This window comes from Micrasema longulum, unplaced genomic scaffold (assembly GCF_059751315.1).
Source record: "Micrasema longulum isolate JH-2025_06_02 unplaced genomic scaffold, ASM5975131v1 h1tg002187l, whole genome shotgun sequence".
Classification (NCBI taxonomy): Eukaryota; Metazoa; Arthropoda; class Insecta; order Trichoptera; family Brachycentridae; genus Micrasema; species Micrasema longulum.
The window spans coordinates 236567-253725 of record NW_028279352.1 but is presented as its reverse complement, the minus strand read 5'-3'; the positions used below and the strand labels follow the sequence as shown (position 1 = coordinate 253725).

The window sequence follows — 17159 nt, the reverse complement described above, 5'->3', positions numbered from 1 at the left end:
TACGTATCTACCTTAGTTTATATTTACATTTACACGTACGTTTGTACATTAAAATCTAGTGTTCCTCTACCGTTTGGTAGACATAATGTTATTGAAGCTCAATAAAAATAGATGTAAAACTCTTTAACATTTCCTGCTGACAGCTTACATAAAAATATTTGATAAATTTGTGATCGTTGGAATTATTATTCCTGTTCGTAAATCACCGACATTATTTTGCTTCACAAGTATCGGAGCGTTGTTGTTCAATAAATTAAACAGCTCGCGTCTTTAGTGTATGGCTATTAGCTATTGTTGGCTTAGGTATCTAGAGGGCAGATATATTATGCTATACACACGGCGGCCAGCAGCGGGCGCAACCCGCACGGCGCGGGCCCAGCCCCCCGCGGAACTGCAGGGCACTCACCACGCGTGGCCCGTGAAGGTGTTTGCGATCATTAGTACGAACGTTCTTAATTGATGCATGCAAAAATGTTGACGAAAGGCGAACCACCGTTTTATGCATAAACGAATTATCATTTGGGTTTGTGCGAGGTATTTCATGTTCGAATAAATAAGGCGAATATATGGTAAAACAATGTATGATAGGTGCACAAATGTCGAGATCCGTGAACTGTATAAGGCTGAGACGAGCATTACCGACAGAATCAAGAAAGGGGTGCTGCGATGGTTTGGACGTGTAGATCGAATGGATAGCGAAAGAACTACGACGTAAACGATGATGGATGCGAAAAACGAGGAGGACCGAGAAAGACATGGCATGGTTATGTCCATCAAATACTTGAAGATTGATATGTCAGGATAAGGAATAATCGGCGTGTGTGCATGAGAAGATGTATGAATGTAGAGGACGCGAGGTTTGTATACAAAGACAGAGTGATGTGGCGTTCTATCCTATCTGCCTACCCCTGCGGGGAAACGGCGTGGTGGTTTGTTTGTTTGGAGTAAATAATTGGAGCACTGGAATGGACTTACCAGTAATACGATAATGATTCGCTATTTTCTTTAGAATTTTTGTATATTTTTAACATATTTTAACATGCATTGTTCAAATTTCGCTTTCGCCTCACAAAAAACTCGATCCATCGTTATGAGTTTATGATGAATGAAGATTCGCTAGTATTTGAGGGAAATCTTATTAACATTTTGGATAACCAGAAATGCGTGTGTTTTTTTATATATTCCAAAACGCTGCGTTCGTACACAACGCACACATTTGAAATATTTCATTGATTTACAAATGTTTATTTCGCTTTATAAATACCCGATATTTTGACAGATTACTTCGACAATGTGTGTGTTCTTCAGAGTGTTGCTATTTATATTTTGCGAACGGTCGTGTATATTACGCATTTCAAACTATTTTTTTAGAAAACAGGCTATCTTTATCTTCGCGAACGAAAACACAACATCGTCTTCGGCTCCGAATAAAAATTCGTAAACTCCCGGTGCTAAGGCACCAGACTAGAGAATCCGGTAAACCAGATCGCCTTTCTGCCTCCATTAGCATGTTAAATCTAAATACAGGTTGAAAGTGAAGCCGTACGCTTTACTCCATACACTACACCATACATACACGACACGCGACCTCTGTATGTTGCTGAGCTCCTGGCATGGTTTCTCTAGTTGACTGACAGTACTAACACACATCCACCGGTTGTACTTCGATCTACGTTACGTTGCTAGACGTACTATCGGCTCTTATGATATAATAATATATTCCCATGTGGCTGTAACATTATGAGACAGTAAACGTATTCGTCTACTACGTTCGTATTTCGATTCGCGTTTGAGGTTAAGGTTTTCTGAATATTACGTATTTTTAAATGATTTCAATGCGCAAAGTTCGAGTAAAGTTAAGGAAAACAACAAATATCGGATTTATTTTGATCAAGTTTTCCCGGTTGAGGTTTTCACTTTTTTCCACGTTATAAACGCTGCAATTTCAAAGTATGACAGTTACAAGTTATATCTATCGTATTTAAAATTATTTCAAAGTTTTTAATACCAATACATTTAGGATTAAAATATTAATGTGCTTAATCCATTGGAGTATAGCTGCAGGCGTATTATGTCATAATTTCGTTTCGTTTCGTAAGTTTGTTCGTTCGTCATTTACCCATCTTACTCTGAACCAATCAAAATCATATTTCGCTCTCGTTTCCTCCCATACGATACGAATGAATGTACGAAACGAATTAGTTACAGAATATGGCCACAGACACCTTATTCGAAGGAAAAGAACATGTCAACTCGAGTGTAAATAATTTATTTATATATCTGTATAATTTTCTGTTTTATTTTATGATTTCCATTGTGTATATTTACAGTTAATATCCGCGTTACGTAATATTTTTACAGACGGAATATAATGTGCATAAATAATGCTTTTGTTCTGTAATCTTGATTTATAATAGGAATTTGAATTAATTACCTGCATACTTTAAAGAATACGCTGTTGGTATTTTTTACGTGTTTTTTCCTTTTCCCCGAACGTCTTCTTTTAATTAAAATAAGTAACACACATGTATTTTATTTTCACTTAAAAATTTCGCCGTGAGAGATCAGATCCCGTGTGACAATCGGCGTTTATCGTGCTCTGATTTCACTAGCTAGTAATTCACTTTCCAGCAGCTATATTGTGTCCATTGTCGAAATTAAATTTGCGTATATATTGCTGTGGGTAATTACATTATTTGAGTTTGATGTACCCTATAGACCCATACATACGATATACTAATATTCCGTTCATATCTCCAACGCGCAATACAACGGTTGCGATCATATATTTACTAGCCTAATTTTCATGCATGGCTGTACGTACACGATATAATATTTATTTATGCTTCTGGTCCATTAAATTTTTCTATGACTCGGTTAACGTGTAGTCTATTTGTGTGTATATGTTTGCAGACATGATTTAAACCAATTCCACCTTTCATTTTTGATTTACCGTGTCCACTTCTTAAGGCCATTTCGCCATGGGATCCTGGGTACGGGCGCAAGAAATCATAGCTGACTGTTTCTTAATTTGTTTTCCAATCAGAATTCCGTACACCCGAGCGGAATTTCGTATTATAATAAAGTGTTTACTTCATTATTGTAGCACCGCTTGAGTTTAGTTCACGATGTAGTGAAATGGCGTGCTGTCTCGTAAATTTCTATCGGCCTTCCGGTCACTGCTTTCATAAACCAAATTGTAACAGATACAGTACAATTATCTTGTGGTAAGCTCAAATCTCGCGAGTCCTTTATAATGGACCCGTAGACTCGATAGCGTAATTGGTTATAAAACAGTTTTAAACGTTTAAGAGAGTCGATTTTTTCGTCCACCCGCCAGAATTACGATTCGTTACTTCGTATTTCTGTAATTGAGACGCCAATTATTTTTGACCCGAAGGATATGGGCTGCGGGTCCTATAATAATAAATATAATCCCCGCCTAATTCTAGGAACTATTTTTTCATTTCCATAAGAGTGGCAGTTAGCCTATCTATCCCGTAGACCTTCCCAATCTGATTTTGAGTCCGAGTGCCAGTCCGAGGACAATGAAATATTACAGCTTGCACACCACATACCGCACACCGCATCTGAGGACATAAGTCTCCTTGACGGTGCCCACATACACGGAAAAAGTTGCTCGTTGCCGAACGAGAAAAGCTGCCCGAAGGAGCTCTCTGTAATCTGGTAGCCTTAGCATCTTGTGCTAAAATAAGGTAATCCAGAAGTACATAATATGCACTTAATTGGATTGAGAAAAGAGGGAAATGAATTCTTCACTGACTGGGATTAAATTAATTGGACATGATCGATTCGCCGAAATTATTACAAAACTTTTTAAAGCCTTGAAATTATTTTTGGAAGCCACCAGGACCTATAACGGGGCCACGGATAGTACCGAAAAGCTCCGTTCGATAAGCATAGAGAGAGGGAAAAGGACAATACCACAGAATGTATTCAGAAGATTGATTAGAATATCCCCAGCAGCACGAAGGGGAATCAAAAATATTGAAAACACGTAATTTGTCATTAAATTTACCATGATACAAACTGCGTAGTTCATTAATTTGGGATAACCCAAGAAGATTTTAAGGGCTGATGGATTGAAGGAAAAAAAAGGAAGGTAACTCTCCCTGAAGGGGTGGATTTCCATCGCGATTACCAAACATCAAGAAGAGCATTTAAAGACATCACACAATGAAATATTACAGCGTAAAACCACCTTATAAACCAATATTTCCCGTCGACCCTCTCAGGAGTCGAGCCCAAGACCTCAAGCATAATGGGAGAATGCTCCTCTCGATTTTCTTCTTCTTCTTTACGTGATTTTCACCTGAGAGTAGTTGTCGAGTCGAAAACACTCGTCCAATGTTCTGGTTTTACTTCACACACAAATCTTTTTTTTATTCATACAAATACATACATGTTACAAAAAAATAATAATCACGTATCCCAAATTCTATGAAGCCAAGAGCCCTGTGTGGAGTTGGGATACAACAATTGAGCCCTTGAGGTATTTTATTACGAAAATGGCGCTATATAAGTTATCCACAATAAATAAATATAATGGAAAGTGGAAACATGTACATTATTGAATAATTCCAAAATTAAATATTACAACATAAACATACATTTTGAAGATGTTTTTTAAATTGACTTATATTTATCGTCTTATATTTAATTTAAAGATTCTTCTCATCGTTTCTTTGGATCCCTTAAAATATGTATGTGTATATTTATGTTTTTCCCTTTTAAAAATGTTATTACTATTTTATTTTTACATCTGAGCATGTTTTTCATTCTTTATTTTAATTCTTAACTTTTAATTACTTTTACAAATTTTCTTCATTTTTAATATTACTTCCACTTGTAAATACTAACTACAAACTACAAACTTTAAAATAACTTTTTTTACTTTAATTTTAATTTTTAAATAACTTCCAATTATGTTTTTTTTTCCTTCTCTTTTTTGTACATTCATTAATAACCTAACATATAATTACTTTATAATATGGAAACTTCACTGGTCCATTAGAGTTAAGTCTAACTGTGTAAAATATAAAACTTTGTAACTGTACTGAATATTTCCTAAATAAAATAAATAAATATATAATATTATATTTATTTATTTATTTTACAGAAACAAACAGTCGACAGTGATATAATAACATAAAAACGATACGGCTTAAGGACAGACCAGCAAAAATTCTAAAAAAAAATAAACATACTAAATTGTGGTACAACAAAAGGATGTGTTTATGTGTATTTGTATGAGAGTAAGTGTATAGGTGTATTTGTGTGTATGTGGGAGTAAGTGTTCAGGTGTGTGTAAGTGTGAGAATCATTAAATAGCAAGTGGGATCGTATCGCAGCCAGAAAGAATCAGTCTTAATTTATTTTTAAATAAATTAAGGGGCGTGTTAAATATATCGATAGATGAAAAAAAAGCATTATTGTTAAAGCAAGAATGATAGAGGAAAGAGTGTTGCGCATAGTTAGTGCTACAGACTGGCAGATGGAATAAGCATCAGGACAACACGCTTAATAGTATATAATTCTATGCAATATCTCGCCTATCTTTATAATCGTATCCGTCTCGACATTGACAAATACTAAAACAAACAAATTTATAACACGAGTATATAATCTTTATATATATATATAGATATGTAGGATATTTTTCTTTGGGTTTCAGCGTCCCATTTGAGATTTACCAAGAATAATACATTTACAGATATAACACTAAGTAACCGCATCGTTAGTTCTGTGAAGGTTACAGCTGGGGATGACTTTGCAAGATGGGAGATAGAGGAATTATGAAGGAGCAGCGATAGTCTCCCATTCACGCTGAACAGCTAATCACCCGTCACTATAGCCACCTCTTTTTGTTGTTGATTTATTTAATTATCCCAACCGCGGACTGGTCAATCATATCGAAAACAAGACCTTCCAATTAGATTGTGATTAATCAAAACCCGCCCTAATGCATTTAAAAATTAAATATTGTTCGAAATTGACTTTCGTTTGTGTATTGGAAGAATACAAAGTATTTTGTTTATTTAAACTATCAAACGGGTGCATGAATACGCCATTTTTTATGCGCTTTCCGACATTATAACATTTAAGGACGTGGACAATACAATAGATTTGGCAATATTGTCTTGTCCCAACTCCGTGAATGGCCTCGACCGCGCGGGACGGAACGCTGAGACAGTACGAATTTCGGCCGCAGTTCACACGTGAGCGCTGCGAAAATGAATACACGACGGTGTTTATTACGAGCGAATTCACGAAAAATATTATTAGTTTTATCCCGAGATGTATTGAAATTGTTAAAGGACGAACTGAATAATAAAAAATATTGTTTTCCGCCGCCATTGTTACATAGTGTGTAATCATCATCATTCCATATCCGCTCCCTAGCTGGAGCATATGGTATCCACAAAGAGCCTCTATGCATCTCTGTGGGCCGCAAACTCCTTTGCGTCCTCCCAAGTCAGGTTCTCGTCCCGAGGTTCTGACATAAACTGCCGGCGAACTGTCAGCAGTGGACGTCGAGAACCCGATGCCTTTTTTGGGCCCATAAAATATGCATGTCTCTGTGCGAGCCTCGTTTTACAATGTGGTATTTCTAACACACGATTCCTTCTTTGACTTGATCTATTTGAATTACTTGTAAATAAATTTTGGTTCTTAAATATATATTTTAAACATTGAAAACAATTTATTTGTCGTATATCTAAAAGTTTAGCTTCTTGGAACAATTGGAAAGAGGGAAAAGTGCTCTCTTATTTCCTCACTCCTCACAAAGTCAAACCACGATTCTTCTGAGACACCTATTCTCAAAGCTCAGAATTTTGCTATTTTGGGCCCTAGTGAGGTGCCACGATTCGCATTCGTAGAGGAGAATAGGTGTTATGCAGGCTTTACATAGGCGGCATTTGGTTTTCACTGAGTAAATATCCGATCTCCAGAAAGCGCTCATACTGTTGAATGATAATGTTCTTAACAAAATTTAAAAGCCAGGAACAAATAAACATGAATCGTGACGTATTAGAGGCGTAGAATTCAAAATTACAAATTTAAAAATATCTTTTATGTCACTAATAATTAGGTATCATAGACCTTTATTACTTTAAAAATGTAAAAAATGTGGTATTTATCTATTCAGAAAATTATAAAAACTTCAATTTCGTATGTCAATAAATGTTGAGAAAAAACTCAAAAAATTATAATTATTACTGTTTCGGCCATTTCGGGGACAGGCGTTTTTTTAGCGATATTAGAATTAACGTAATCAAATTGAAATCAGGTCCTGGAGATACGCCTGTGATCTGCTACACTAACCACGACTCGGTCTATCAAGAGAACCTAAAGAATGAGTTAATAAAGAAACTCGACCAGGCGCCTTGGCGGCCTCCGCCTCTCTGCAATAAACTCGTGGCTCTGGGAGTAATCCTAGTTATTTTACTGCCCAATTAGATTGAGCTAGTGATGGAATAATTAGCATTAGCATTGCAAATAACGATTAGGAATAGCAACTGCTAACGGTACTTGCTAATTTTAATTCATTGAACAAAGGCACCGGTACAATTTATGTTTTTCGTGAATTGCCAATTTAGCATAAATCATCATTACCCTCTCCTCACCAAGTGTTGCATGGGGAACTTCATATATACACCAATAATGCAGCGTGATTTGATCATCTTGTAGGGTTCATAGTCAATAATCGATGATACACACGTGCTAAAACGTTAACCTGAAATAGAGCGATGACCGAAGAAAGCAATGTCATCATTTTCTATAGAATCCAATACAACATATAATGCAACTCTAACAGTATTGCACATAAAATCTGGAGCATCGTTCTGCAGTACATTCACATCGTCCCCGCCGTGAAAAAAATAACTTTAAAGGAACGTGGTCTATAAAGAGACCACAGAACTCTCTTCTTGCAACGCCAATTTTACCACCATTTTCTATCATTTTGAATATTTTTAGTAACTACATTGCGAAAAATGTCTCGTTAAAACGAATCCACACTCGCTGAGATCGCGATCAACGTGGGGATCCCAGGTACATGTTCTCCTAAAAAAGAGAAAATAAAATTTGGTTCAACTGCTTTCAAACAACCAAATTAAGACTTACGACAGTGTACTTCTGGGGTGCGATTTGTAAGATATATGTGTTGCTCGCAGTGTCTGAGTAACTTTTTATACCCTCATATAACTCAAAATATTGTGAGGTAAAAAGTTGGCTCTGATTGTGGTGTGTCGTGTTCTGACCGTGGTGTGTCTTGTTGCAGCCTGTTCGAGCAGGAGATCATGAGCTACGTGCCGGCCGTGGGCGCGCCGCCCCCCGGGGGCGCGTCCCCCGCCGCGTCCCCCGGCCCAGCCCGCCACGGGGCGCGCGCCCCCGCCCCCTACCGCCGCGACTTCGAGGCCAAGCTGCGCAACTTCTATCGCAAGCTGGACAGCAAGGGCTACGGACAGGGCCCGGCCAAACTCAAGTAAGACTAAAATTGATATTTGAAACACTTTGTGGTTATGTACATTATAATAAAATAAATATAAAACAACGTTGTTTTTAACCACTTTTTTTCTACCAACCAGTTTCAAAGCTACACAAGCTTCTTTATTAAGGTATAATTAACTAATGAATTCAATCCTATTTTTTTAAAACAGTAATAACTAAATACATATGAAGATAATAATAATTAAATTTGTTTGACAAATTACAACAGGGATGGAGAATACATTAAAAAGGGAATATGGAAGTCTAGGCATTTACAGGGCTTATGACCTGTCATTGGCTGGTTTAAGTGGCCACTTTACACACTGTGTAACATTCACCATTCTGCCAATGTTTGAACATCCTTATTTCTTCGATTCTTCAATTTGTTGGTTTTAGTGAAGTTAAAGAGCTGAAACCTTTATAGCTGTGAAGAGATTCATCTTACTGAACTATTTCACATACTAGGCAACGCCTGAAAACAATTTTCCAATTTTTACTACAAACATTTGGACAAACTCAAATATTGTAATTAGTCAAGTGTTTTTGTCTTATTAAAGTTTATATTTGAGTAAAATAACCTTTAAGGTATCTAAATAATAATATATTTTCTAAATTCCCAAACCATCTGATAGAAAATAATCATAATTTTAATAGACACCGGATTAAAAGTTCTTCGTGTTGAAAACAAAATATTAAAATTAGACAACTTGGAAATCTTAGAAACCAAAATAGCGATACATATTAAGAAAACAATAATAAATAACCAAACAAACAATATTTCCTTTAGTCCACTCCTGTCTAGTTTTAAAGATCGTATCCATCTCGCTTCGCACTTCCCATATTTAAAAGAACAACTTGACACAAAAGACTTGACTTGTTAGCTCCATATGTATCGATGTAATATTTAGTAATCACTGTTAAAATAAAATAGGATATAATTATTTAGTTAATTATACTTTGATAAGTAAGCTTGTGTAGCTTTGAAACCGGTCGGTAGAAAAAATAGTGGTTAAAAACAAAGTTGTTTTTTTATTTTATCAAGTAAGACTACTTTTTTAATATTTGCGTATTTTAGAATAATATTTATTTATTTATTTTAAAGAAACAAACAGTCGACAATGATACAATTTTTTTTTTTTTTAATACAGTTTAAAGACAGACCAGCAAAGTTTCTAATTAAAAATCATACATATTATTAAATTGTGTTACAACAAAAGGATGTGTTTATGTGTATTTGTATGAAAGTAAGTGTAGATATGTGTATTAGTGTGGGAGTAAGTGTTCAAGTGTGTGCATCATTAAATAGTAAGTGGGATCGTATCGCAGCCAGAAATAATAAGTCTTATTTTATTTTTAAATAAATAGTTTAATATAGTTAATAATTAAAATAAGGAGGCTGAGATGGGCAGGCTAGGAAAGAATGAGTGATGAGGGAGTGCCCAATAGGATACTTCACACCAAGTCCCAAGGTAAACGTAGCGTTGATAGACCCAAACCCCCAAGCACTGGATTTGACCCCATAGCGAGTTTATCAAAATGAATACGTATTAAAACAGAGATGGGGATTTTCGAGAAGAAATACGGATGTCTGGGCATTTACAGTGCTTAAGATCTGTCATTGACTGGTTTATGTAGCTTTTAAAAGTTTCAGCACTAGCTGCAATAAAATAGCCGCGATAAACTTTGTGCCCATAAACAACAACCCTCACATTAAATTTTGATGCTGTAGATGTATTTGATTTAAATGATTTAAAAATATATATATATAAATAAATATACCGGTACGCACTATGTACAAAACCTTGTCATTATTCCGTTAATTGCTGTTTTGTTTTAAATAAAAAAAATATTATTTAAAACGTGTTTATATTAATGTATCTATTAAAAAAATAATAATTTACAGAAATAATCACAGCAGTGCACAATAAACATGTATTACATAGTATAAAATAATATAATAATTAAAACTAAAAAAAATAGTGAAGATATAATACAAAAAACAAAAAGTAAAAAAGAAACATAACATCTCTAAATAAAATATAACAATAACCATGAGAAAATCTTATGTTCTAAATATAAATATAACCCAGTAAAGTTGAGAATAACTTGATAATAATAATTTTAAAAATAATACAACATTACTATTTAAAAAAATCTAAGTTTTTTGAACAATTAAAATTTAAAAATTTAAAAAAAAACTTAAATTAACTAAATAATACCTTTATTTAGTGAAATCATCATCATCAGTTGGTTGGAAGAAGTTGCCATTTGGCAATAAATCCACCAATGAACAATTTAAATTATGCCTAACATGTTAAATAAAGAAATAAAAAACCATATGGTAGGGAAGCGCGGAATTTCACGAAGGTTGGAATCCGCTGTTTTAAGGAGTATTTTTTTTTAAGAAATCGTCAAATATAATAATAACTTATATTCAATATTTCATTGAAATTATTTTGTGTGATAATTTAAGAATATGTATTTTCCGAATATTCCAAATTCAAATTCTATAAAGACAGTATTATTCGAGGCACCTAATACGTAACTTTCAGTAGCTCGACAATATTTACCAAACAAATTGAACCACGGAATCGCAAAACATTTGATATTGTCTGTATAAACATCCAATTTAAATAACTTATGTCAACAAGACGATCTTTCATTCATAAGACCTATTCACACTGAAAATACAAAAAATAAACTGTTCAACTAAATTTATTTAAATATCCGTTGTTAATTCCATGTACTCTCGTAATAGATTTTTTTTGGAAAGTTATGGTTTAAATTTAGGAGTAGTTTTTTCAGTATATTATATGAATCTTTTAATACTTAAAAGTTTCCTGGACATTTTAAACCATACTCATGAAATTATAAGTAGTCAAATTATTTTTTAATTAAAAAAACGAGTGTTATGGTGTTTTTCTGGGTTATTTGATGTTCATCGTCATCCCAGATGATAACCGTTGCATGGTTTTCCCAAACATCGACAGAAGGTTGAACAACACACGGTATATATTTAAAAGTATTATCGTTCCCTACATTGATTATTGCTCCAGTATTTTATATTTAAGTAATGAAGGAGATCTAAAAAGACTCCAAATAATACAAAACAAAGCGATGAGGATAATATTAAGATGTGGGAGACGAACAAATGTTAAGAAAATGATTCAACTTCTAGATATCATGACAATTGATCAAAGAATCAAATTCAATGTTGCCAATGAAATAAACAAAATAATTAAAGGAATAGTTCCGAGATATTTTCAAAATAAACTAAAAAATAATGAGTTGCATGTAAAAAGTATATATGTGAAAAATATTAGGTAGTAAATAGTGTAAATAGTGAATATAATTAATGAAAATGTACATATGAAACAGTTAATATTATAAATTAGGATACTAAGTGTATAATAGTGATAAATAATGTTAGAATAAGTATAGATGTAAATATTGTGTTGTAAATATATATTAGACTATGTTACATAGAACTTAATAAATAATATAAGCTTAAAAAAACAGAAATAATTAGTATGCGAAAAGCCGAAAAATCTAAGAACTTTATTGTCTTTATTAATTGACTGTAAATCTTAGCGATCAGATGAGGCAGTTTTTTTATGTTCCAGCTTTATGGTAAAGATAGAAGTTTGGGTGTTATTTTGAAATATCATCATTAGGTTGGTATGAACTATTAACACCCGATTTTACGCATAAATTTCGATTTACATGGCTTTTCATATACTGATAACGTTTTTCATTGGTTATTGGTAGGACCTAGACGATTCATAAGAAAAGCATTAGCGTAGTGTGGTGAGATAGAGAGGTGTTACTCGCTTAAATATTATCGTAGGTATTTATTATAATGTAGTATTCATATTTATTATTAAATTTTAATCCTCAACAGTACCTATACTATTATCTACCTATCTACTCGTTAACTTGATTTAGCATAAAAAAGAACATGGTATTGTTATTTCTAAAGTATTACTTCAAATTCTACTCATTCTCAATTAAAAGTAATTATTAAATGAAAGAACTGGACGTCCTCTGAAAAGTTTTGGTTAAATCCAATATTTTAGATATTTACTACGCACGGGCAACACTAATTCTTTTAATGCGCCTTGAGATATTTTATGAATACTCAAACATTTTGTAAGGTAGTAAAGAAACAAATTATTTAAGTAGTGATGGGAGAAAATCTCTATGACTTTGGAAGTAGTTAAATAGGCAAATGAAATATTCTTTTTTCAACTTATTTAGCATAACTATACTCAATATACTTACTCAATGATTTCCACCCTAAATAATCATGAGACGCTTATTAATTTATGAATATTGTAAAATTATTTTTATGGGTTATATAAAAAGCATCGAATGTATACAAACTGAATATATATTTTTTTAAATATTAAAGTTGCTTTATTATTTACCTTGCTTATAAGAATTATAATATAATATATAAGGTTTATATTTCAAAAAGTGGATTTTTCTGCAATTAAATATCTTTAAATTTATCTTAACCTTTGGGATCAGGAGAAATATATTAATGTGGGCCAATCAGGAACTTCTCAGCATTTGCTCACGTGGAGAGGAAACCACTTTAAACTCTTCAGGAGAAGCCGGCCTGTTGGCGGTAGTCAACAGGCCTTCCGCTCCACTAGAGGAGTGTTTGGCATTTTGTTCCCTACTTTGGTTTATTTTACCAATTGCCTGCACTATGTTGATCATGTATGATACTACCTCTCGTGTGAGTTCTTTATTACCTATCACCGATGGGATGTCGCATTGATCTTCACCCAGGCTTCTGCATCGCGCCTCCAGCTGTTGTCTTTAAAAGCTGAAAAAGGGGCACTGCATCAACAGGTGAGGGATATCTTGAGGAGTTTCATTGTCACATGGGCAGATGTCAATCTCAGAGAGCTTGAAGCGATGCAGGTAGCTCATGAACCCACCATGACCGTAAGCATCTGGGTGAGCTCGTAGCCAGCATTCTGCCTTTATTCAAATTAAGAGACAATGTTTTCAAAAAATATTGAAAAATACGAATTGAAGAAAACATGCATTTTACAGTTGTTAAAAATGGGTCAGGGATCGAAGCACAGAACACACATATTTCAAGTAATTGGAAAAAATACAAATAAAAAAAAGGAATTTGTTATTTTCGAATCCCGGACGGTAGCGATGCGTTTTTTTCTAGCGTAATAACTTATTACTCCTATGTCGATAGCACTATATACCGGAACCTCTTTTTACACGGTTTCAAAATAACACGATTCTTATTCTTAGTGGTGGGGGTCAGTGCTATGCAAGCTCTTGACGTCACTGCGACCTGTGAAGATCTATTGGGACGGGTCCCCGTGAATAGTTCTCGCCCTGTAAACCCAGGTTTATGAAGAGCCTGGCTAATGTGTGGAAGGCGATAGTTTACATTTTGTTAAATCTCCCCCCCCCAAGCCTAGATCCATCCAAGTATCAAGCTATTAGGCAGGGAGCGAGCTCTTTAACATCCTCAGGTTTAACCGGCGGTACCCCGAGGATGAGGCTCCTTTTATAATGCAAAACATCACACTCACAACCCACATAGAATGTGTATAGGTGTTTCCTCATCTGCGCTGCAGAACCTACATCTAGAAGTTTCGGAAAGGTTCATTCTAACGAGGTTTTTTTTCAATCTGCAGTGCCCTGGGCGGGCCCTAGTGATAACCCTCCCTTGATTTCAGTAAAATATCACGCTACAAAAAAAATATTTGTTTATTTCAACAATATTTTAGTTTGTCCAAATGTTTGTAGACAAAAGACTGGATTTTACCCCTTCGGGAGTCATTAAGATTAACAAATTGCAACAGGGATGGAGAATATCTTAAAAAAGGGAATATCGAAGTCTAGGCGTTTACAGGGCGTATGACCTGTCATTGGCTGGTTTAAGTGGCCACTTTACACACTATAACATTCACCATTATTCCATATTTGCTTCTTTACGGTCCATTCTTCTCCATCCCTGTTGTAATTTGTATATTTTAACATTTATTTAACAATGCGTTATAGTAATATAATTATACTGATCGTTATTAGAATGCCCTACATCGATCTTTTACTTACTCGGCTTTTGATATTATGATATCTTTGTTAGGATTTTTTTTAAATTTTTTGATGTCATGTTATATATTTTTAAAACAAGGTGCAATAAATAGTAAACGTTTTATTTATTTTTAAATCTCGAATTGATTTTTATACAAGGAAACCTATCCAGCACTGTTCTGAATCCCCCGCGTAAAAAGACGTTCCATTTCTTTTCATCATCATCTGAACTGATGAAACCTGCTATACTGTCACCATTCACCCTTAGCTAAGCAGTATTTAGCTATATAATTACCTACTTCTTTCGACCACAATTAACCGAATTGTAGTAACGAGTGTTTTTTTTCTCCAGGTTGAATATCAGACGAGATCACTTGCTGGAGGACGCCTTTCGCCGCATCATGTCCTGCGGGAAGAAGGAGCTACAGAAGGGCAAGCTCGGCGTGACGTGGGACAGCGAGGAGGGACTGGACTACGGCGGACCCTCGCGAGAGTTCTTCTTCCTCCTGTCCAGGGAACTCTTCAACCCCTACTACGGCCTGTTCGAGTACTCCGCCAACGACACCTACACCGTGCAGATTTCCCCAATGTCGGCCTTCGTTGACAACTACCACGACTGGTTAGTACTCTAACTCTTTGCTCTTATTGTAGAACAACAATACTTGACTGAACTTGCCCATTTTAGTGTCCTTTTCAAATAGTTTATAATATATTGTCTTCCTTGTTTTTCTTCAGTTTTAATGTTGCGTTCCCTATCATTATTATTTTGTCTTCCAAGTGTGTGTCTGCTTTTTTGGGTAATCGAAATTGTTATTGCAAATAATACGATTGTCACACCTTGATCAAGCCTTCGACATCGGCATCGTCACTAAACTAATCGATCAAGGTGATCATAGATAATATTTTGAGTATGCATAGTTTTAAACTCGATTTTTTCAAACCTTTTTTTCTTCAATGAGATATTTATCTTTCTTGCTAATTTTGATGACAAACTCCGTATATAAATATTTCGAAACGTTTGGCATCAAAATCGCGCGACTAATATATGTTTGTCTGGGCCGCAGTTTACAAAAAAAATCTTTATTAATGGTTAACGCAAATCTTAAATTTGAGTAACATGTTTTTTTTTTAAAAACCTACTTAATTTCTTTTTGGTGGCTTTTTTTATCTTTTGCATTTTTTTTGTTTTATTACACACTTGATTGTTTATTATAGTTTTTCATCTGATCTTTTTGAATCAATAATACCTGCCTAACCTTAAGCTTTTGGTTAAGTGTGATTATTATATTTTACTTTGCTGGAATTTAGGTAATACCCAATCGACTTCACCTTTCTGACCTATTCATCGCTGACCCGATGTGATAGAATCCTTTGTTGGCTTTGTTTTACGACTATTCAATTGAGTATTTTAGTTCAATGGCGGATTTTGTCGGTTTGCGTAATACCAAAATATTGGCATGCTTCTGCACTTCCTGCGCCTTATCGTGTCTAAACATCACCAATATTTGTACTACAATACAATCTGTCTAAATATTAAACTAAACCTATTTACACACGCACCATTCTGTTTACGGAACTGTCTATCCAGACTTCGGATAGTATTTTCGTTTAGCTTCGGATGTGTACTTTTGTTGTTGGTTGTTGGTCTGTGTTATCAATAACGGCATCTTTGTTGACTCTTGCATTTTTAATAATATTTCTAGATAAGATTGACTGAACTGAGCTGTTTTTGTAATTTATTTATTTACATAAGTTTTTACAATCTAATCAATCACTTTCTAAAAATCTTAAAATGTATCTGTAATATTTCCTATCGCTATCTTTAAATTGATATAATTATAAGTCAATATTATAACAGAAGAAACATTCACATTCTATCATTTCTTTATAATATTATATAAGAATATACACATTATATGTGATGCTTTATATGACGATCATAATGACAATGTCACTGTTCCCCACTTTGTTTTTGAAAATGTTGCTAATTTAACATCTTGCCATATTTCCTTAAGCAAGGTTTTAAAAGGAATCCATCTTCTTGATAGCAATAAAGGAACAAGAGATAGCAAAAATCCCTTCTTCATTTCTTAAACAATGCACCCAATATCCAGCAGCTCCTATTCAAAGGTTATTTATAATCTTTCCTTAACCACAGGTATTTTCCCTGATTTGTGGAAGCTTGGTCACATAACGCCAATACACAAATCCAATGATGCCAGTGATGTAACCAATTATAGACCAATATGTATACTCTCAACCTTACCCAAGCTGTTTAAGAGTATTGTGCTAAATAAAATCTAATTTAAGCATATAGTGGTGCCAGAACAACATGTTTGTCAGGACGGTCGACCACTACAAACCTTCTTTTATATGAGCAATCGGGTTGTGGTCCTGTGGCAAGTGTCTCGGACTTAGGGATCAAAGGTCCGTGGTTCGAATCTCACTCTACCCCAACTTGATTTCCATTTTCTACTAGTGAGTTATTTACAACTCGTTGAAAATGGACCTCAAAATTTAATATTTGGGTAAATCTGAAGAACGCAAATATTTTTTTTTTACAAAAAATA

At 34.4% G+C, this 17159-nt stretch overlaps 1 protein-coding gene across 1 annotated transcript in view; it reads left to right on the top strand.

The window, feature by feature from the left end:
• The window catches only part of Hecw (Hecw ubiquitin protein ligase), a 59800-nt gene that overhangs the window by 35218 nt on the left and 7423 nt on the right, over nucleotides 1–17159 (top strand). The window contains exons 2-3 of the mRNA XM_088239577.1: nucleotides 8306–8509; nucleotides 14942–15208. Coding sequence (XP_088095703.1) covers nucleotides 8306–8509; nucleotides 14942–15208 — 471 coding nt within the window. The remainder of the gene's footprint in view (nucleotides 1–8305; nucleotides 8510–14941; nucleotides 15209–17159) is intronic.